Below are 16,981 nucleotides of genomic sequence, written 5' to 3'. Positions count from 1 at the left end.
CTTTCTCTTACTTAGACATTCCACATGGCTGTTTTAACACCTTTCTCTTACTTACATATTCCACATGGTTGTTTTCACACCTTTCTCTTATTTAGATATTCCACATGGCTGTTTTCACACCTTTCTCTTACTTAGACATTACACATGGATGTTTACACACCTTTATCTTACTTAGATATTCCACATGGCTGTTTTCACACCTTTCTCTTATTTAGATATTCCACATGGCTGTTTTCACACCTTTCTCTTACTTAGACATTACACATGGATGTTTTCACACCTTTCTCTTACTTAGATATTCCACATGGCTGTTTTCACACCTTTCCCTTATTTAGATATTCCACATGGCTGTTTTCATACCTTTCTCTTACTTAGATATTCCACATGGCTGTTTTAACACCTTTCTCTTACTTAGATATTCCACATGGCTGTTTTCACACCTTTCTCTTACTTAGACATTACACATGGATGTTTTCATACCTTTCTCTTACTTTGATATTCCACATGGTTTTTTTTTCACACCTTTCTCTTACTTAGATATTCCACATGGCTGTTTTCATACCTTTCTCTTACTTAGATATTCTGCATGGCTGTTTGTGGACCTTTCTCTTACTTAGATATTCCACATGGATGTTTTCACACCTTTCTCTTACTTAGACAATCCACATGAATGTGGAGTAAAGATGGAGCAGAATGTAAATGTTGAATCCACAATTTTCCAAGATATTACACAGTATCCACATCATCCTTATTTCACTCAAGTTGATGGACAGCATTGCTGAGTGTATTTCAGTGAATTATGTCTATCAAATGTCATGTCTATACTGCAATTTCACATTGAACTTTCACTTGGCTCACCATGTCCATCAAATCTCATGTCTATTCTGCAATTTCACATTGAACTTTCACTCGGGTCACTATGTCCATCAAATCGCATGTCCATACTGCAATTTCACGTTGAACTTTCACTCTGCTCACCATGTCCATCAAATCTCATGTCTATACTGCAATTTCACATTGAACTTTCACTCTGCTTACTATGTCCATCAAATCGCATGTCCACACTGCAATTTCACGTTGAACTTTCACTCTGTTCACTATGTCCATCAAATCTCATGTCAATACTGCAATTTCACATTGAACTTTCACTCGGCCAACCATGTCCATCAAATCGCATGTCCATACTGCAATTTCACGTTGAACTTTCACTCTGCCCACCATGTCCATCAAATCTCATGTCAATACTGCAATTTCACATTGAACTTTCACTCTGCTCACTATATCTATCAAATGTCATGTCTATACTGCAATTTCACATTGAACTTTCACTCAGCTCAACATCTGTAGTTGGTTTTACTTGACCAGTTTGTGAAATACTGCTACATCACAAATGGACTTACTGCAAGTGGTAACAGCATGGGTCATAAAGCAATTATGTCTATTACCTATCAGTGTGGTATAACTCAGGTATGGGTCATAAAAGAGTTACGGCATGCCTATTACACATCAATGTGGTATAACTCAGACATGGGTCATAAAGCAATTATGTATATTACCCATCACTGTGGTATAACTCAGACATGGGTCAGGGTCAGAAAATAGAATGGTATGTCTATTACCCATCACTGTGGTATAACTCAGACATGGGTCAGGGTCAGAAAATAGAATGGTATGTCTATTACCCATCACTGTGGTATAACTCAGACATGGGTCAGGGTCAGAAAATAGAATGGTATGTCTATTACCCATCACTGTGGTATAACTCAGACATGGGTCAGGGTCAGAAAATAGAATGGTATGTCTATTACCCATCACTTTGGTATAATGCAGACATGGGTCATAAAGCAATTATGTCTATTACCCATCACTGTGGTATAACTCCGATATGGGTCAGAAATCAAGTATGTTTATTACCCATCAGTGCAGTATAGCTCAGTCTTTACTCCACTTGTAAATCTGAGATTTTACTGTGTAGTGGCATGTTCTTCAACATACAAGTGGTTTTAAACCAAATAACAGAAAAGAGCACAAAATAGATAACTTTTGTAAAATAAAAGAAATAATTTATTTCCCTTGCAACTAAGTGAAAAGTCTTGCAGTATTGTGACTTAAATCCCAAACAGTCCTAAATGTTCTTTTCGAAGTTCAAATGTATAAAGTCTTAACTGAATTCCAATGGTATTCCAAATAAGTTCCAATACAGAATGTGTTGATATGCCTGCAGTGTCCAAATGTGCCAGTTGCCTGTAGTGTGATGATGTGCAAAGAATCTTTTGATCTATCACAATAATATAATCCAAAATGTTCTTATCTGAATTCATTATAATTCCAAATTAATGTTCCAGTCCAAGATTATTATTGATGAGCACTTTGTAATTCCAGAGAATAATTTCTTGAAAACATAAATCAACCCAATGAAAAAATGAAAACAACAATAAAATTGATTTCTGCTACAGATGTTACATCGAGAATGAGTAAATTTTCAAATAAGCAAGATTATATACCCCCCACTTGACCTACATCACAATTACTGTATTTTGGAAATACTCTGTCACTTAATGGAATTTTCCTTTGTAGAAGATTCTAAGATCAGAATTAAAGCTATCTTTTAACTCAAATTTAGGTGAATATGTTTACATTACTAATGATCAGATTACTAAATCCACACTCAAAGAGAAACTTTTAACTTTATTTTATTGTTTACAAAATAAATGTCCCTAGTTAGGTACACTATGAACTTGATTGTGGACAAAGTCACATACAAAATACAGATGTATGAACCATATAATCACTAAGAAAATTCAACAAGTAATAAAAATTAAATATACCTAACATGACATAATGCATTTATGAATACAACAACTCTGTTTACAACATTATTTATGACAGCGGTCTTAGACTGTTCTTGAATAAAAATGGCTCTACTGACCAAAAAACTTCTAGAGTGTATCAGTATGTACTAAAAGCGTTACATGTTAAGTTACGAGGGTGAACAGAATGTAAGGACCATTCTGAAGGTCTTACACATGGAACAGAATGGGAAAATGATTGTTATATTATTCTGCTCACTGTGGTAATCTGATATGTAATGGATTCATTATCTCATAAATCTTACATACATATTTATTGAGTCCCCATTGCTGCCTATGCAAATCACTGTTAATGAACTAATGAATTTTTGCTTTTAATCTCAAAGTCTGTATTTTATGGGTCATTTACATAAGACTTACGACAAACTTAAAAGGGTTGGCAGGCCTGTCATCCAGCCATTGCTAGCTAGCCTTTCGACCCTCAACACTGCCTCTCATTGGCATGGAATTGATTTGATGCTAATACTGGCATGCGCTTCACAAAGTTTAAATACCTTTCATATGCATCAAGCAGTATTGCATAATGACCCCATCTTATTCTAAAGTCGCATTTTATGTGCAGATTAAATTCAATTCAGACTCACTTGCCTCATGTACTGCAACAAAGATAAGACAACATAGTGTTTACCTCAAATGCATATTCCATCTCCTGAGAGTTTGGTCCTGTGCTTGAGTATGATAAACAAGTTCCTGAAATATAAAAATGGTTTTTATATGAAAATGCTGCACTAGATGATCAAGATTTACCATCTACTGAGACAGATAGTGGCAAACTGTATACATGCATGCTGTATGTATGGATGTGTGTGTGTATGTATGTATGTATGTATGTATGTATATATGTATGTATGTATAAACATGCATGCATGTATGTATGTGTGTGTGTGTGTGTGTGCATGCATGCGTGTATGTATGTATGTATGTATGCATGTATGTATATATGTATGTATGTACGTACACATGAAAATATTAATACACTTCATTATTAAATTAAAAATGTGTTAATTCTGTATTAGGAATCTTTTACTGCTATTTTCCCTATAGTCAGGGCATAATATATGATGAAAAAGTGTGCATTGCGGGGAAATCTCCCGCTTACATGTGCAACTGGGGGATTTTCCAAATCTAAGGGCATTTCTGAAAAACAAAACACTCGGGCTTTCAATTAGTATGCATGATTTCTGCACATTTAGTTCAAATTATAAAATAAAACCTTTGGTGTAAATTTTGTTTAAAAATTAATATAAATCTTACAATCATGCATCCTAGAATAGACCCTGTATACTATTGTATAGTTATCTCATGGATTATTTACTAACAAAAGGTTAGTTTTTCTTTTAGTTAACCTTACAATGGAATTTCAGCCTGTGACATTGTTTTATGCCACACTTAACATTAAGGAAGCTATGTAATTATTCTTTACTTAATAACTCAGAAATATAGAATGCTAAAGTGACTGGCACCATCCACATATGTCTAACAATAAACTGTTACATAAAATTATTATGTCCTCATTTATGTCTAATGATACAGTTTTATATGATTAAGTCCTCATTTATGTCTAATGATACAGTTTTATATGATTAAGTCCTCATTTATGTCTAATGATACAGTTTAATATGATTAAGTCCTCATTTATGTCTAATAATACAGTTTTATATCATTAAGTCCTCATTTATGTCTAATGATACAGTGTTATACCATTAAGTCCTCATTTATGTCTAATAATACAGTTTTATATCATTAAGTCCTAATTTATGTCTAATAATACAGTTTTATATCATTAAGTCCTCATTTATGTCTAATAACACAGTTTAATATATGATCAAGTCCTTATTTGAGCTCATTTTTCTGGCAACTATTTCAGGTCTCTGGTATGTGTATATTTACTGTTTTTTCTAATTTTAGTGATGGTAGAGTGCAGACTTAAATTACTTAAAAAAACCTATTGTTCTTATGCAAGGTTTCTATGTGTATAGTATGGTCATGGTACAGTCATACGTTTATCTTTCTCATGTAATTCTTTTCAGAAGAAGAAGCTGAAAACTGACTAATAATAGGTGCCAATAGACAAAAATGGCACTCAAATTGACAAAAATGGCACTCAAATTGACAAAAATGGCACTCAAATTCTATTAAAAAAATAAAAACTGCTAATACAGAAAACTGAAGTAAAGAGTGCAAGCATGCTGTATAATGTTCAACCACAACTGAAACAACGCTTGTCTGTTTGACAGCCATGGCAAAAAAATTAGGCCACAAAATTGAAATAGTCTACAAGTGTGCAGCCAGATTTATACTTAAGGATTACAATTATAAAAGCTGTGTGAAATAAATGTTTTCAAACATTTGACTTCCCCATGCTAGAACAATGAATGACATGTTCCTCTTTAATTAGTTTGTATAAATCCTAATGTACAATGAATGATATGTTTGTCTTTATTGAGTTTGTATAAATCCATATGTACAATGAATGATATGTTCCTCTTTAATTAGTTTGCATAAATACTAATGTACAATGAATGATATGTTCGTCTTTATTGAGTTTGTATAAATCCATATGTACAATGAATGATATGTTCCTCTTTAATTAGTTTGCATAAATACTAATGTACAATGAATGATATGTTCGTCTTTATTGAGTTTGTATAAATCCATATGTAAAACAAAATGATATGTTCCTCTTTAATTAGTTTGCATAAATACTAATGTACAATGAATGATATGTTCGTCTTTATTGAGTTTGTATAAATCCTAATGTACAATGAATGATATGTTCCTCTTTAATTAGTTTGCATAAATACTAATGTACAATGAATGATATGTTCCTCTTTAATTAGTTTGTATAAATCCATATGTAAAACAAAATGATATGTTCCTCTTTAATTAGTTTGCATAAATACTAATGTACAATGAATGATATGTTCGTCTTTATTGAGTTTGTATAAATCCATATGTACAATGAATGATATGTTCCTCTTTAATTAGTTTGCATAAATACTAATGTACAATGAATGATATGTTCGTCTTTATTGAGTTTGTATAAATCCATATGTAAAACAAAATGATATGTTCCTCTTTAATTAGTTTGCATAAATACTAATGTACAATGAATGATATGTTCGTCTTTATTGAGTTTGTATAAATCCATATGTACAATGAATGATATGTTCCTCTTTAATTAGTTTGCATAAATACTAATGTACAATGAATGATATGTTCCTCTTTAATTAGTTTGTATAAATCCATACTGGCAAGCTTTCTCACATACCCCAATGGCCGAATCCAAGACATGAACAGATCACTGCCATCTCACCTCTGTCTGCGTGGGTTCAAGTCTCGGATTCGGCCAATGGGGTATGTCAGAAAGCTTGCCAGCAGCTTCTCGTGGGTCGGTGGTTCTTTCCGGGGTTTTCCTGGGTTCTTCCTCCACCATTAATACTGGCCGCCATGTATAGCATATTGTGTGCTGGAAATGGCGTTAAAAACTACAACAAGAAGAAGCTGAGACTCAAACTCACACAGACTGAAGTGAGATGTGCAACTGACCTGTAAAAGGGAGTGCCTGAAACTGCTCGACCATGTGAAAGTCCCATTAGTGAAGAAGGGAGTTCAGGTAAAATGAAGATAACAAACAACAGATTCTGCTTGATAGTCAAAAAGCCATTATTTTAATATCAAGTGGCGACATGATGGTCAAAATGCCATTTTTATAACCTAAGGTGGCCTCTGAGCAACATGAGTTATAAATGTGTTCACAGAATACAAATGCCCTGCCACCCCCACCCCCCCCAAAAAAAATTACCAACTTTTGCCAGGATGGTTGTACTGACCATTATGCATGCAATACACAAAGTTGCATGACTGCAACCAACAGATGCCCAATAAGTGACTTGCAGGCAAACCTTCACCCAGTTACTGAAGTAAGAAATATTTAGATTCCACTGATCTACTTCTGGTGGGATCATGTTATACAGTAAAACCTATCTTCAGAGACCACCCCTCCTAGCAACAAAATGCAGTCTCTCTACAGGCCTGTGCATGAGGATCAGTTCAAAATTCAACAGGGCTCAAAAAGGAAAATACCCACAATTACTGAACATATCTGCATTTATTCTTTATCCACAGTTCTTGCTAAAATACTGCATTCATTTCATCTCAGATAGTTAAATATAGCAGTAAAGATTTACATCTATCCTAAAATATTCACATTTAAATTTGAAGATCATGCATACATGTATTAACATATGAAATGCCAAAATAACTAAGGTAATATTTATTTCTTTTGTTCATTTTACATAGCCATAAATTTAAGAGTAACTTCTAATGTATTATAAGTATTACACAGTTTGGTAATACCATGCTTCCTTGTCCTGTGTAGGAATTAGCAGTACTGATCAAGCATTAGGTAAATATGGAATATATGCACTAATGAATAAATAAAGGTAACATCAGAATTAATCCATCCAGAAAAAAAAACAAATTTAGAGACAAAAGTCGAAGTCTTGATTCACTGATAGCATAAATAGATTAACTTGCAAGGCAATGGGTGTAGCCAGCAATGCTGTGTTGAAAAGATGATGGATTGATGTGTGGGTTATAAACATGGTACAATCAAACATTAAGGCCAAACGAAAAACAGTGTTTCCTATTGCACTGATTTTAAAATTAGGGTATGCAGTTAGTTCATTTTAAGCATTATATATATATTATAATCCACAAATCAGGTCTTTTTTATTTTTCTGAAAGTTTTTGCATTTTTCTGGGGGGGTTAGCTAGGATTGGTAAGGAAAATGGGGACTGTTGGCCAACCAGAAACACACATACTTTCTTTGCCTAAACATGAACAATAGCAATCAAATCTGGAAAGTGATATTCAATTAATCAAAACAAAGAAAGATCCAATTCACCCCAGAAATGTCCTCATGGATTCTAGTCTCCGGTTTGGCCAATGTGAGTATGTGAGAAAGTTTGCACATAGCTTCCAATGGGTAGGTGACTCTTACCAGGGCTTTATCAGGTTCTTCCTCCACCATTTATACTGGTCACCATGTATAACCTATCAAGTGCTGAAGAATGGTATTAAACTCAACAACAATAACAATCAAATAATGGACATTCTGTGCAAGGTTAACAATCCCTTTAATATTCATAGTTGAGCACATACAAAAATGATGATGTAACAAACCATTCTGTGTTAGGTTTCCCAAAATTCTCCGTCCAAACAAAAGGCTGTTTCTTGGCCAAATCTTGACTGAAATCATCTTTCTTCCTGAAAAGAAGGGCATTAAATATTACAAATTTAAATGTATCTTTTATCTTTGACTTTAAATGCTTTACGATTTGTAGTAGTTCCAATTACACTGGTCAACAGTGAAATCATTACTGACTTGAAAAGGCCTTAATCTGTAGTATTTTGGTGTGCTGAACACGAATATAACCGTGAAAAATTTGTATTGGCTCTCGTTTTGAAGATATTCATATACCTCATTTTCTATGTTTCACTGTGTAAATTTCTACAGTAGGACTGCAGCAACATCCGGAATAATGATGTAACATTGCATAATACCATCATGCTCACATCATCCACAGTTGATTGCATCATTTTCTGATGCAATGCAATACTAATGCCATGCGGCTGCTGAAGTAAGTTGACGTCAGCAGTGTACTATACATGTGTAGGCCTATTATACTAATGCCAGGCGGCTGCTGAAGCTGACGTAAGCAGTGTACTATATAAAGCCCAATCAGATAGGTTCAGCATTTAAAATATTTTAGACGTTGTGCGAGACAGTTCAAGCTACTGTTACATAAAACTTATTATTTTATCCATTTACGTACAATAAAGAACAGTAATGCCTCGAAAGTGTGTTAATACCGCGGACAATTTTTGCTATATTTGTGGGGAAGTGACATTTGCCAACCAGAAGAAAAGTATCAATTCTCAAGTGAAGAAGGCATATCATCTTTACTTCGGATGCAAGGTTGGTGACCAAGACAAGCCTTGGGCTCCGCATATATGCTGTGCTACATGTACAACACAGCTTTCACAGTGGTTGAATTGCAAAAGGTCATCAATGCCGTTTGCAGTCCCAATGGTGTGGAGAGAGCCAAGCAACCACCTAAATGACTGTTACTTCTGCTTGGTTCCTCCTCTTTCCGGCGGAATAACGAAGCGAAAGAAGTCGAGAATAGTCTACCCAAACATTCCGTCTGCATTGAGACCAGTTCCACATGGTGAGGGACTTCCTATTCCAGAACCTCCAGCAGAATATTTTCTTGATTCATCTGACGAAGACAAAGGTGAGTCGACCTGTTCTTCTCCTGGTCCATCAGCATGCAGTGATCCAGATTTTCACTGTGGTGCATCATCAACCCCACACAGAATAACACAGGAAGAACTAAATGACCTGATTCGTGATTTGGACTTATCAAAGAACAAGGCAGAATTGCTAGGATCAAGACTCCAACAATGGAATCTTCTAGAAGAAGATGTCACAATTACTGCATATCGAAAGCGCCACCAGCAATTGGAGCCTTTCTTCAGAAAGGAAAGTAATCTGATATTCTGTTCCGATATTGAGGGCCTCATGAATGCTTTAAAAATCACTCATGACCCACAAGAATGGAGACTATTTGTGGACTCTTCGAAACTGAGTCTCAAGGCTGTGCTTTTGCACAATGGAAACATTCTTCCATCTATTCCAGTAACGTATGCTGTCCACATGAAAGAGACATACGATAACTTAAGGCAGCTACTGAATTCCATTGAGTATAACAAGTACAGCTGGCACCTCTGTGGTGATTTGAAGGTAGTTGCCCTTTTAATGGGACTGCAGCAAGGATATACAAAATACATGTGTTTCTTATGCGAGTGGGATAGCCGAGCAAGGGAAATGCACTACATGAGGAAGGAATGGACTCACAGGCAGAATGTAGCCATTGGAGAGAAGAATATCCAACACCCAGCTCTGGTTGAGGCTCAGAAAATCTTGCTACCACCCCTTCACATCAAACTAGGTTTGATGAAGAACTTCGTGAAAGCCATTGACCGGACTTTGCCAGCATTCCGATACCTGCATGAAAAATTCCCTCGACTCAGCGAAGCAAAGATTAAAGAGGGAGTTTTTGTGGGTCCTCAGATTCGAGAGCTTTTCAAAGATGACCGGTTCAACAACTTGCTGGAAGGTGACGCGAAACAAGCATGGAATGCTTTTCGCCTAGTTTCTACAAACTTCCTCGGAAATGTTAGGGCAGAAAACTATAAGGAACTAGTAGAAGACATGTTGATGAAGTATAAGAAACTTGGCTGCAATATGTCTCTAAAGATTCACTTCCTTCATTCCCATTTGGATTTCTTTCCTAGCAACTGTGGTATTGTTAGTGATGAACACGGCGAACGTTTTCATCAAGATATCGCAACAATGGAACAAAGATACCAGGGAAAATGGTCCACTACAATGCTGGCTGACTACTGCTGGACACTCCTCAGAGATGCTCCCGAACAGCTGTACAAGAGACAGGCGAAGAAATCTAAGATGTAGTCAATGACTTGATTTTTTATAGGTAGGCTATTACAGTTGACCTTTTACTATTGGAATGCATTTCGTTATGTAAACATTAATTTCTTGCAGATTACAAAAAAACTAGAGCCAATTTTGCAATTTGACTGTCATATTCGTGTTCAGCACATAAAAATTGATAAGAATTGACTAATTTTATTTCAGTAACATGACTTTTGTAAAAATTTGTTGTCCAGTGTTATTCAATAATCCATTTGATTAAGTTACATGCAATTTAAATAACAGCAATTACAGTCAAACCTGCGCAAGTAACCACCATCTATGCATACCGACCTAAAGTTCCATTAGTATCCTAAACCAATTTTAAGTTTACCTTTGTTTAAGAACCACCTGCTCATAACTACCACTTTGAGATGAACCATGTTTCACTGTACTATAACTTCCTATATCCTTATCTATAGTGTTTGACTGTCCTCTGAATTCATATATCTTTAACACAGATATAACATAGATATTCTTTATAATGTCATGTGTTAGTTATTTACTAGTGTATGTTAATGTGCTAAGCTGACATAAGTAAACTGTTTGTTAGGTAATTTCTCAAATCCAATAAATATTTTCTCATTAGTCATGGAAGTACATTATGCTTTATGTTAATGACCTTTGCTGAAAAATATCTTGCACAGATGTCAGCATCTCACTTAAAGTTTCTCTGCCTATTATATCAGTTTCAACACTTTTATTTTTACCAACAGTCGAAGGCCAACATGATGTTTATCACAATATCAGCTATAGTGTACGCTTAATCATCCTGCTTCATTCAGTTTTTAGATTATATCATAAAGAAACAATTAACATACACATAACAACTTACACATAACAATTAACATACACATAACAATTTCATCTGCTTTAAGGTGTTGGCCATTTCATTTTCAGGGAGGGCAGCTATTATTTTATTATGATCTTAAATATCATTTATCTCAAGACAATTAATATTTTTTGCAGATAATATCATGGACATAATATGGTGCTGTTTTTAAATCAGTAAGACCAACCTACTTGTCGTCGGAAATTAAACATGTACCTGGCCCTTGCCCCAGAATTGCTGGTCCTTCATATAATAGCTGAACAATGTGGCATGTATGGCAGCATGCTCAGAAATACTGCTGTATTGTTTGTTGTACCCAACTCTAATATCTATATCTATAATGTTTGTCTGTACTTATACTGTCTGTATAGATAAAATGATGCCAATACTTCTATAGCTATGTTTTCTGTATACATAAAATGATGCCAATACTTCTGTACTTATATTTTCTGTATATATAAAATGGTGCCAAAACTTCTGAATAAAAGTTATATACTGTTTAGGAAGATAAGTGGTGAGATTTCACTTCGATCAAATGCACCTTCCTTCTACCCTTTACAGCAGTACAAAATACATGATATATGATAATTATTGCAAAGCAAGGATTATGCTCATCACTACTTCTGGGTAATTTGCTTAATTGGTTTTTCTTGCATAGATCTTTTAATACCATTTTTCCTTTGGATTTCAGCATTATAAGTGAGAACAAGCCAATGCTATATCCTCTGGAGGAACAGAATGTTCCAATTAAATTCTTCTAACTTTATGCAGGTCTGAGACTCATAACATGGGACCCAAGAAATACCCTTTTTGTAGTAAAAGTTCATGTATCTAAACTATGGTGGTTAAGAAGTATTTAGTTCCATTCTGGCCATAACATGAGCTGCCATTTGAAAATTTATTTTTAACTACCATGCTTATAAACATTATGATAATCAGTAATCTTCGCATTGACAAAATAAGAGACTGAAACAGAGTGAGAGCTTTCCTGACCACCATAACACATGCCTGCAACCTGTAATGTGTATAATCATAAAAAGTCCTGCTTAGAGCACATGTGGCAATTTATACAGCTGATTGTCAGAGGCAATTAAATGATAATGCTGTCTGAGATAAACAACCACCATTTCACAGGTTATTTAACTGAATGACAGTACCTAGGGTGATGTCACGTTAAGTCCTTTGAACAATGCTGTGAGGCAGCCTCTCAGAGAACTGATGTGAAATAGTTTATCAGAATCATTTGCATATGTGAAGCAATCTAATTAGTTTGAAGTTAGGTAAATCAATGAGAAAAGTTATAGCAAAAAATTGTCTGCAACTGGAATGCTTAACCCATCTTTACCAGAGAATACTGGCAAGTTTGTGATCTATGGCAGCATTTCTTGGAAGTCAGATTATGCTCCATATTTACATGATATACAGTCTAAAACACAAAACATGTACATGTAGTTGAAACAGTCTACAAGTGTGATTCATTTATAAAGGCAAAAAGTCACAATTGCATCTGTGACCCAGAGATGGATGAGCCATATGTCATGCAAACAGAGTCTAACAAAAATTAATTTAAGAAATCCAAGATGGAGTATGATATTTTGAACTAAACTGCATTCTTTGCACTGTAAACACACCATATCAACATCAGTCATTCTGGAGTGTGCAAAATCCATCACCATACCAACACCACCAAGCATCAGGACAATGCACTAATGCAGAGCATTGTTCTAACAGTAACGAATGTTTAACCCTTTACCTCATAGAGCATAGTGACAAAGGACAGCGCACTATAAATAGAACACCTTTACCTAGTCGACCGCATACACATAGGCCTGCCTGTGAACTGTTAAGCAATGTAGTATATGTTACGTTTAACATCAATTTTAACCATTTTACATTTTTGGTACACATCTATTATATGTGGAAAAATTTAAGAGCAAAGTCCAATAGTTATAGCCGTAAAATTATTTTTCACAGAAGAATTTTTTATCTGCTTTAAAATCTTGAGAGAACTCATTCACCATCATATCAGTGAGGCAGCGTGACCAACCATAGCTGCAATTTCTCATACTCGAAATATATACAAGTTTTTTGCCTGCGTCTACATCACTAAGTCATCTGAGTTTGATAATTTATAAAAACTAATAGCTGCCTACATCACTATCAGAGCCTTTACCTAAGTTACTGAATCTTTCATATATGTAATTCTAACTGTGAAAACTTTGTAAGTACTGAATGAAATCTGCGGCCGCGGCTGCCATTTAGGAGAGTGGAGATTATGACCCAGTTACTTTAAACAGCAGATATCGACCAGTGCATAAACAGTGACCATGTGATCTAACGTAATTGTCATTTGCAAAAATGAATGTAGTATCTAATAGGGGGATTTCCCCGAAGGTGGCGCTACAAAAACAAGCTAAAAATAGCTGATATTTACAGCAGGCGTTAAAAGGCGCTTCCATACGAATGGAGCAGAGACCTTAAAAGACGCTTGCATGAGGTATTCGACAGTTGATGTCACTAGTGCTGAAGAACTTTTATGCAATTTTAGTGAAAGGCACAATCTGCCATTTTCTGTTGCAGATTATTTTTAGACTTGTGTAAGGAAATGATCCTGGATAGCGATATTGATCAGAAATCCAGATGCAAATGGACACAAACAGCAAATATCATGAATAATGCATTTGCACCAAGTATTTGAATTATGCCACAGTAACAAATGCTGTGTTCTGATTGATGAATGATTGATGACAAGGAAGGTGACACTATTTTGACCATGTCTTTAAGAGAGTTTGTAATGTACTTTCAAGAAAACCAAGATTTAAAAATCAAGCTGGGATGGCCATTGCATACTTGATACTGTAATAGCAATCCTGAGAGATCATTTTCCATGCTGAAAAACATTTTATAACATCAAATCCCCATATAATCTAATGGCAGGAGCAAAGACTGCATGTCTCTATTTTTATGGATTTTAAAGACATAAACTTTTTTATATTTAAACAGCTGCAGTTTGTGCAGATATCTTTGTGTGTGGTGATGAAATATGAATGTAATAAACCTGCCAACCATATTTTGTTTGTAAATATATTAAATGCTTCAAGGAAAATAAATCTTTCATTCAAATTTGAATTTCCAGTCATGTTTCCATAGGCTCACACAAAAATATTCTCAATTGGATGACATCAATTTTCTAGGATCACATTCATTGGCCCCCCTTCCCCAGATTAGGACCTAAAAACACATTACATAAGTGTCAACCCTCTCAACCATGTAAATATGGTAGGTTACATGTAGTTCAAACAGGTGGGCTTTTAAATATGAGGATGCCCCATGTTTTAGCATAAAATGTCATGGGAATCGGGTTATACAGTTGGCTCAATTAAGTGGGTAGTATGGGTATTTAAGGCTCAGATAAATATATGCTTCACAATGCAAGACTGATACTGTGTTTAGTAAATTTAAATTTATTAGAACATTAACTAGGATGATTAAAAAAAAGCAGTTTTAAATATTTCTTAAAACTGCTAGGTATGGTGGCTGTATCTGATGAAAATTCCATTTTTACAATATATACACACACACTAGGTCTTTCATTTGGGTACTGAATACAAAAATCATGTTTATTTATTTTGCTGTGTTTTTGCTGTAAAGGTCTTCTGAAATCAGTATACTGGAGAAGAAAAGTATGCAGTCAAGACGAGAGATTGTTGAAGTCCTCATGTACAATTATCCCAACTATTTTGTTCTATAGCATTATCACACCATCCCATCAACTTGTTGGCATTTTGAATCAACAGGAGTTTCTTTAGCAACATGGTCACCATATCTGCTTGGGCCTGACTGTGTTTCAAGCAATAAATGTGAGTAGTTTACCAATATTGAATAATTCTATACATTTTGGAATCAATTTCTTTGAACAAGTGTATAATGGACAGTGAGCAGTCTGACTGACTGTTTACACTGGGAGCTTCTGTTTGCATTGAAACACCAATAATTTGATAAAATAAGAGACCCCTGGCAGCAATCAGGTTACAAATTATAAATCAATGAATCAAATGACTAAGGTTCATGCATTTTTTTATATCCTTGATGCTTTTAAATCTGTAGGGGGGTACAAACAAACAGGAAAGTGTGCAGATACTATAATCCAATGTGGTTTTCAGAAAGAAGAAGAAAAAAAAACAACAGTCAAATAACTAATCTGTATTATCAAATTATATCATTGTATATAAAATGCTCCACTATTGCAAACTGTTTTATCACTAATTTCAAGCCAAATTTCATTTTTTTATTTCTTTTTATTAAATGAACTGGGAACTCTTGACCTACATGTATATATATGATCATGAATAAAGTACATGTAACAAAATAAAACAAAAATCATTAAAAAATACTAAAAACACAACACAACACCATACATACAAACCATATGAATGAATAAATTGTAAATTTAATCAACTGGAAAAAGGTTCAGTTACAAAGGATGCAAGAAGTAGGACACTGAGAATCAGTTGTTCTATAAATCTGGAAAGTAGATCATAATACATTTCTTTTTCCGAAACCAATTCTTAGGCAGAGATCATGAACCAAACTAGTACTCACCTTCCCCCAGAAATGTATTCATATCGTCAACTGTCAAAAGCAACACATATCAACAGATACAATTTGAAACACGTGTTCAATAAATGCCAAGCAATTAAAGGATCTACCTGAAAAATATTGTAATACTTGGTTAGTGAGCACTCTTCGTGGCTTTCCAGCTGTAAACTTTGGTCATTCGAAACTTTGAGGTCAATCATATTTTTGTCTCACAAAAATAGCCGAAGACTATCCGGTTGAACTAAAACTGTAGTCTGGTTCCCTGACCTCTGAACTAGTCATCTTCGTTATGAAGAGAGTAATAGAATATAGAGAGCTCCGAGAACCAGACTACTAAAAAAAAAAATGTAGGCTAAAATATAGTCTGGTTCCCTGATTGCATGCAAACCAGATAAAGTCTCGTGGACTCGTCTGGATATTATCTGCTTTTGTTTCTCATTACTGAACTTTCCACTGTGTCCAAATCATAATAAATCATATTTTATTATAAAATATCTTCAAAGATGAATTCATCGCGAAATTTGCATCATCGGTTGCATTGTTTAGCATTCAACCCGGTCTAGATCTTTCAATGTACTCTGTTATACTAACCTGACTTCTAGATTTTCTCAGATTTTTCTATCCTTCCTATAACTTTTCCTGACAGTGACATATTACAATCTTTTCCAAGATCACAAGGTCATTAACCTTACATCTGAAGCCTATAACAAGATCACTGCCTAAGGAACACGCACCAGCCAGCCTGTGTAATTTTCAGATCGTCTCTCCATTTTACGGTACCATTAGACAATTAGACTGACCTTGTGTGACCTCTATCACTTAACAGGCTAGTTTTGGGAACTATTTACAAAGTCAGCAAAGATACCTTGCTACAAATTACCCATGCCTCCGACTAAGTGTGTCCTCACTCTAAAACTGCAATATATTTAGTTTTTTTTTTTTTAAAGCTTCAAAATATATTCCATAAGACTAGATATTATAAAAGAAAAATCGATGCGATTCAAGTTCTTTTTTGTTTGGCATAAGCAAGCTCTATTGTACAATTCAAGAGTTATAAATGTATAGTCACACACTGTATATCCAGCCGAATATTTAAGATAAGTCCTATTTTAGCTTAA

At 34.7% G+C, this 16,981-nt stretch overlaps 1 protein-coding gene across 3 annotated transcripts in view; it reads right to left on the bottom strand.

Annotated features, from left to right (window-relative positions):
* Window positions 1-16,632, bottom strand: part of LOC149783273 (hydroxyacid-oxoacid transhydrogenase, mitochondrial-like) — a 58,050-nt gene extending 41,418 nt beyond the window's left edge. The window contains exons 1-3 of one of the 3 annotated variants that reach the window (XM_089931504.1): window positions 16,455-16,632; window positions 8,059-8,142; window positions 3,499-3,560 (exon numbers count right to left, since the gene is read on the bottom strand). In XM_089931504.1, coding sequence (XP_089787630.1) covers window positions 3,499-3,560; window positions 8,059-8,134 — 138 coding nt within the window. In that variant the 5' untranslated portion in view covers window positions 8,135-8,142; window positions 16,455-16,632. Of the gene's footprint in view, window positions 1-3,498; window positions 3,561-8,058; window positions 8,143-15,973; window positions 16,085-16,454 lie in introns of those variants that run through there. The other 2 variants (XM_089931503.1, XM_089931505.1) reach the window with 2 other exon arrangements.
* Between the last annotated feature and the right edge of the window lie 349 nt (window positions 16,633-16,981).

Source organism: Sinohyriopsis cumingii, chromosome 14 (genome assembly GCF_028554795.1).
Source record: "Sinohyriopsis cumingii isolate HCF-2022 chromosome 14, ASM2855479v2, whole genome shotgun sequence".
NCBI lineage: Eukaryota > Metazoa > Mollusca > Bivalvia > Unionida > Unionidae > Sinohyriopsis > Sinohyriopsis cumingii.
Note: the sequence above shows the minus strand (reverse complement) of the source record. Positions and strands in the feature narration are given on the sequence as shown.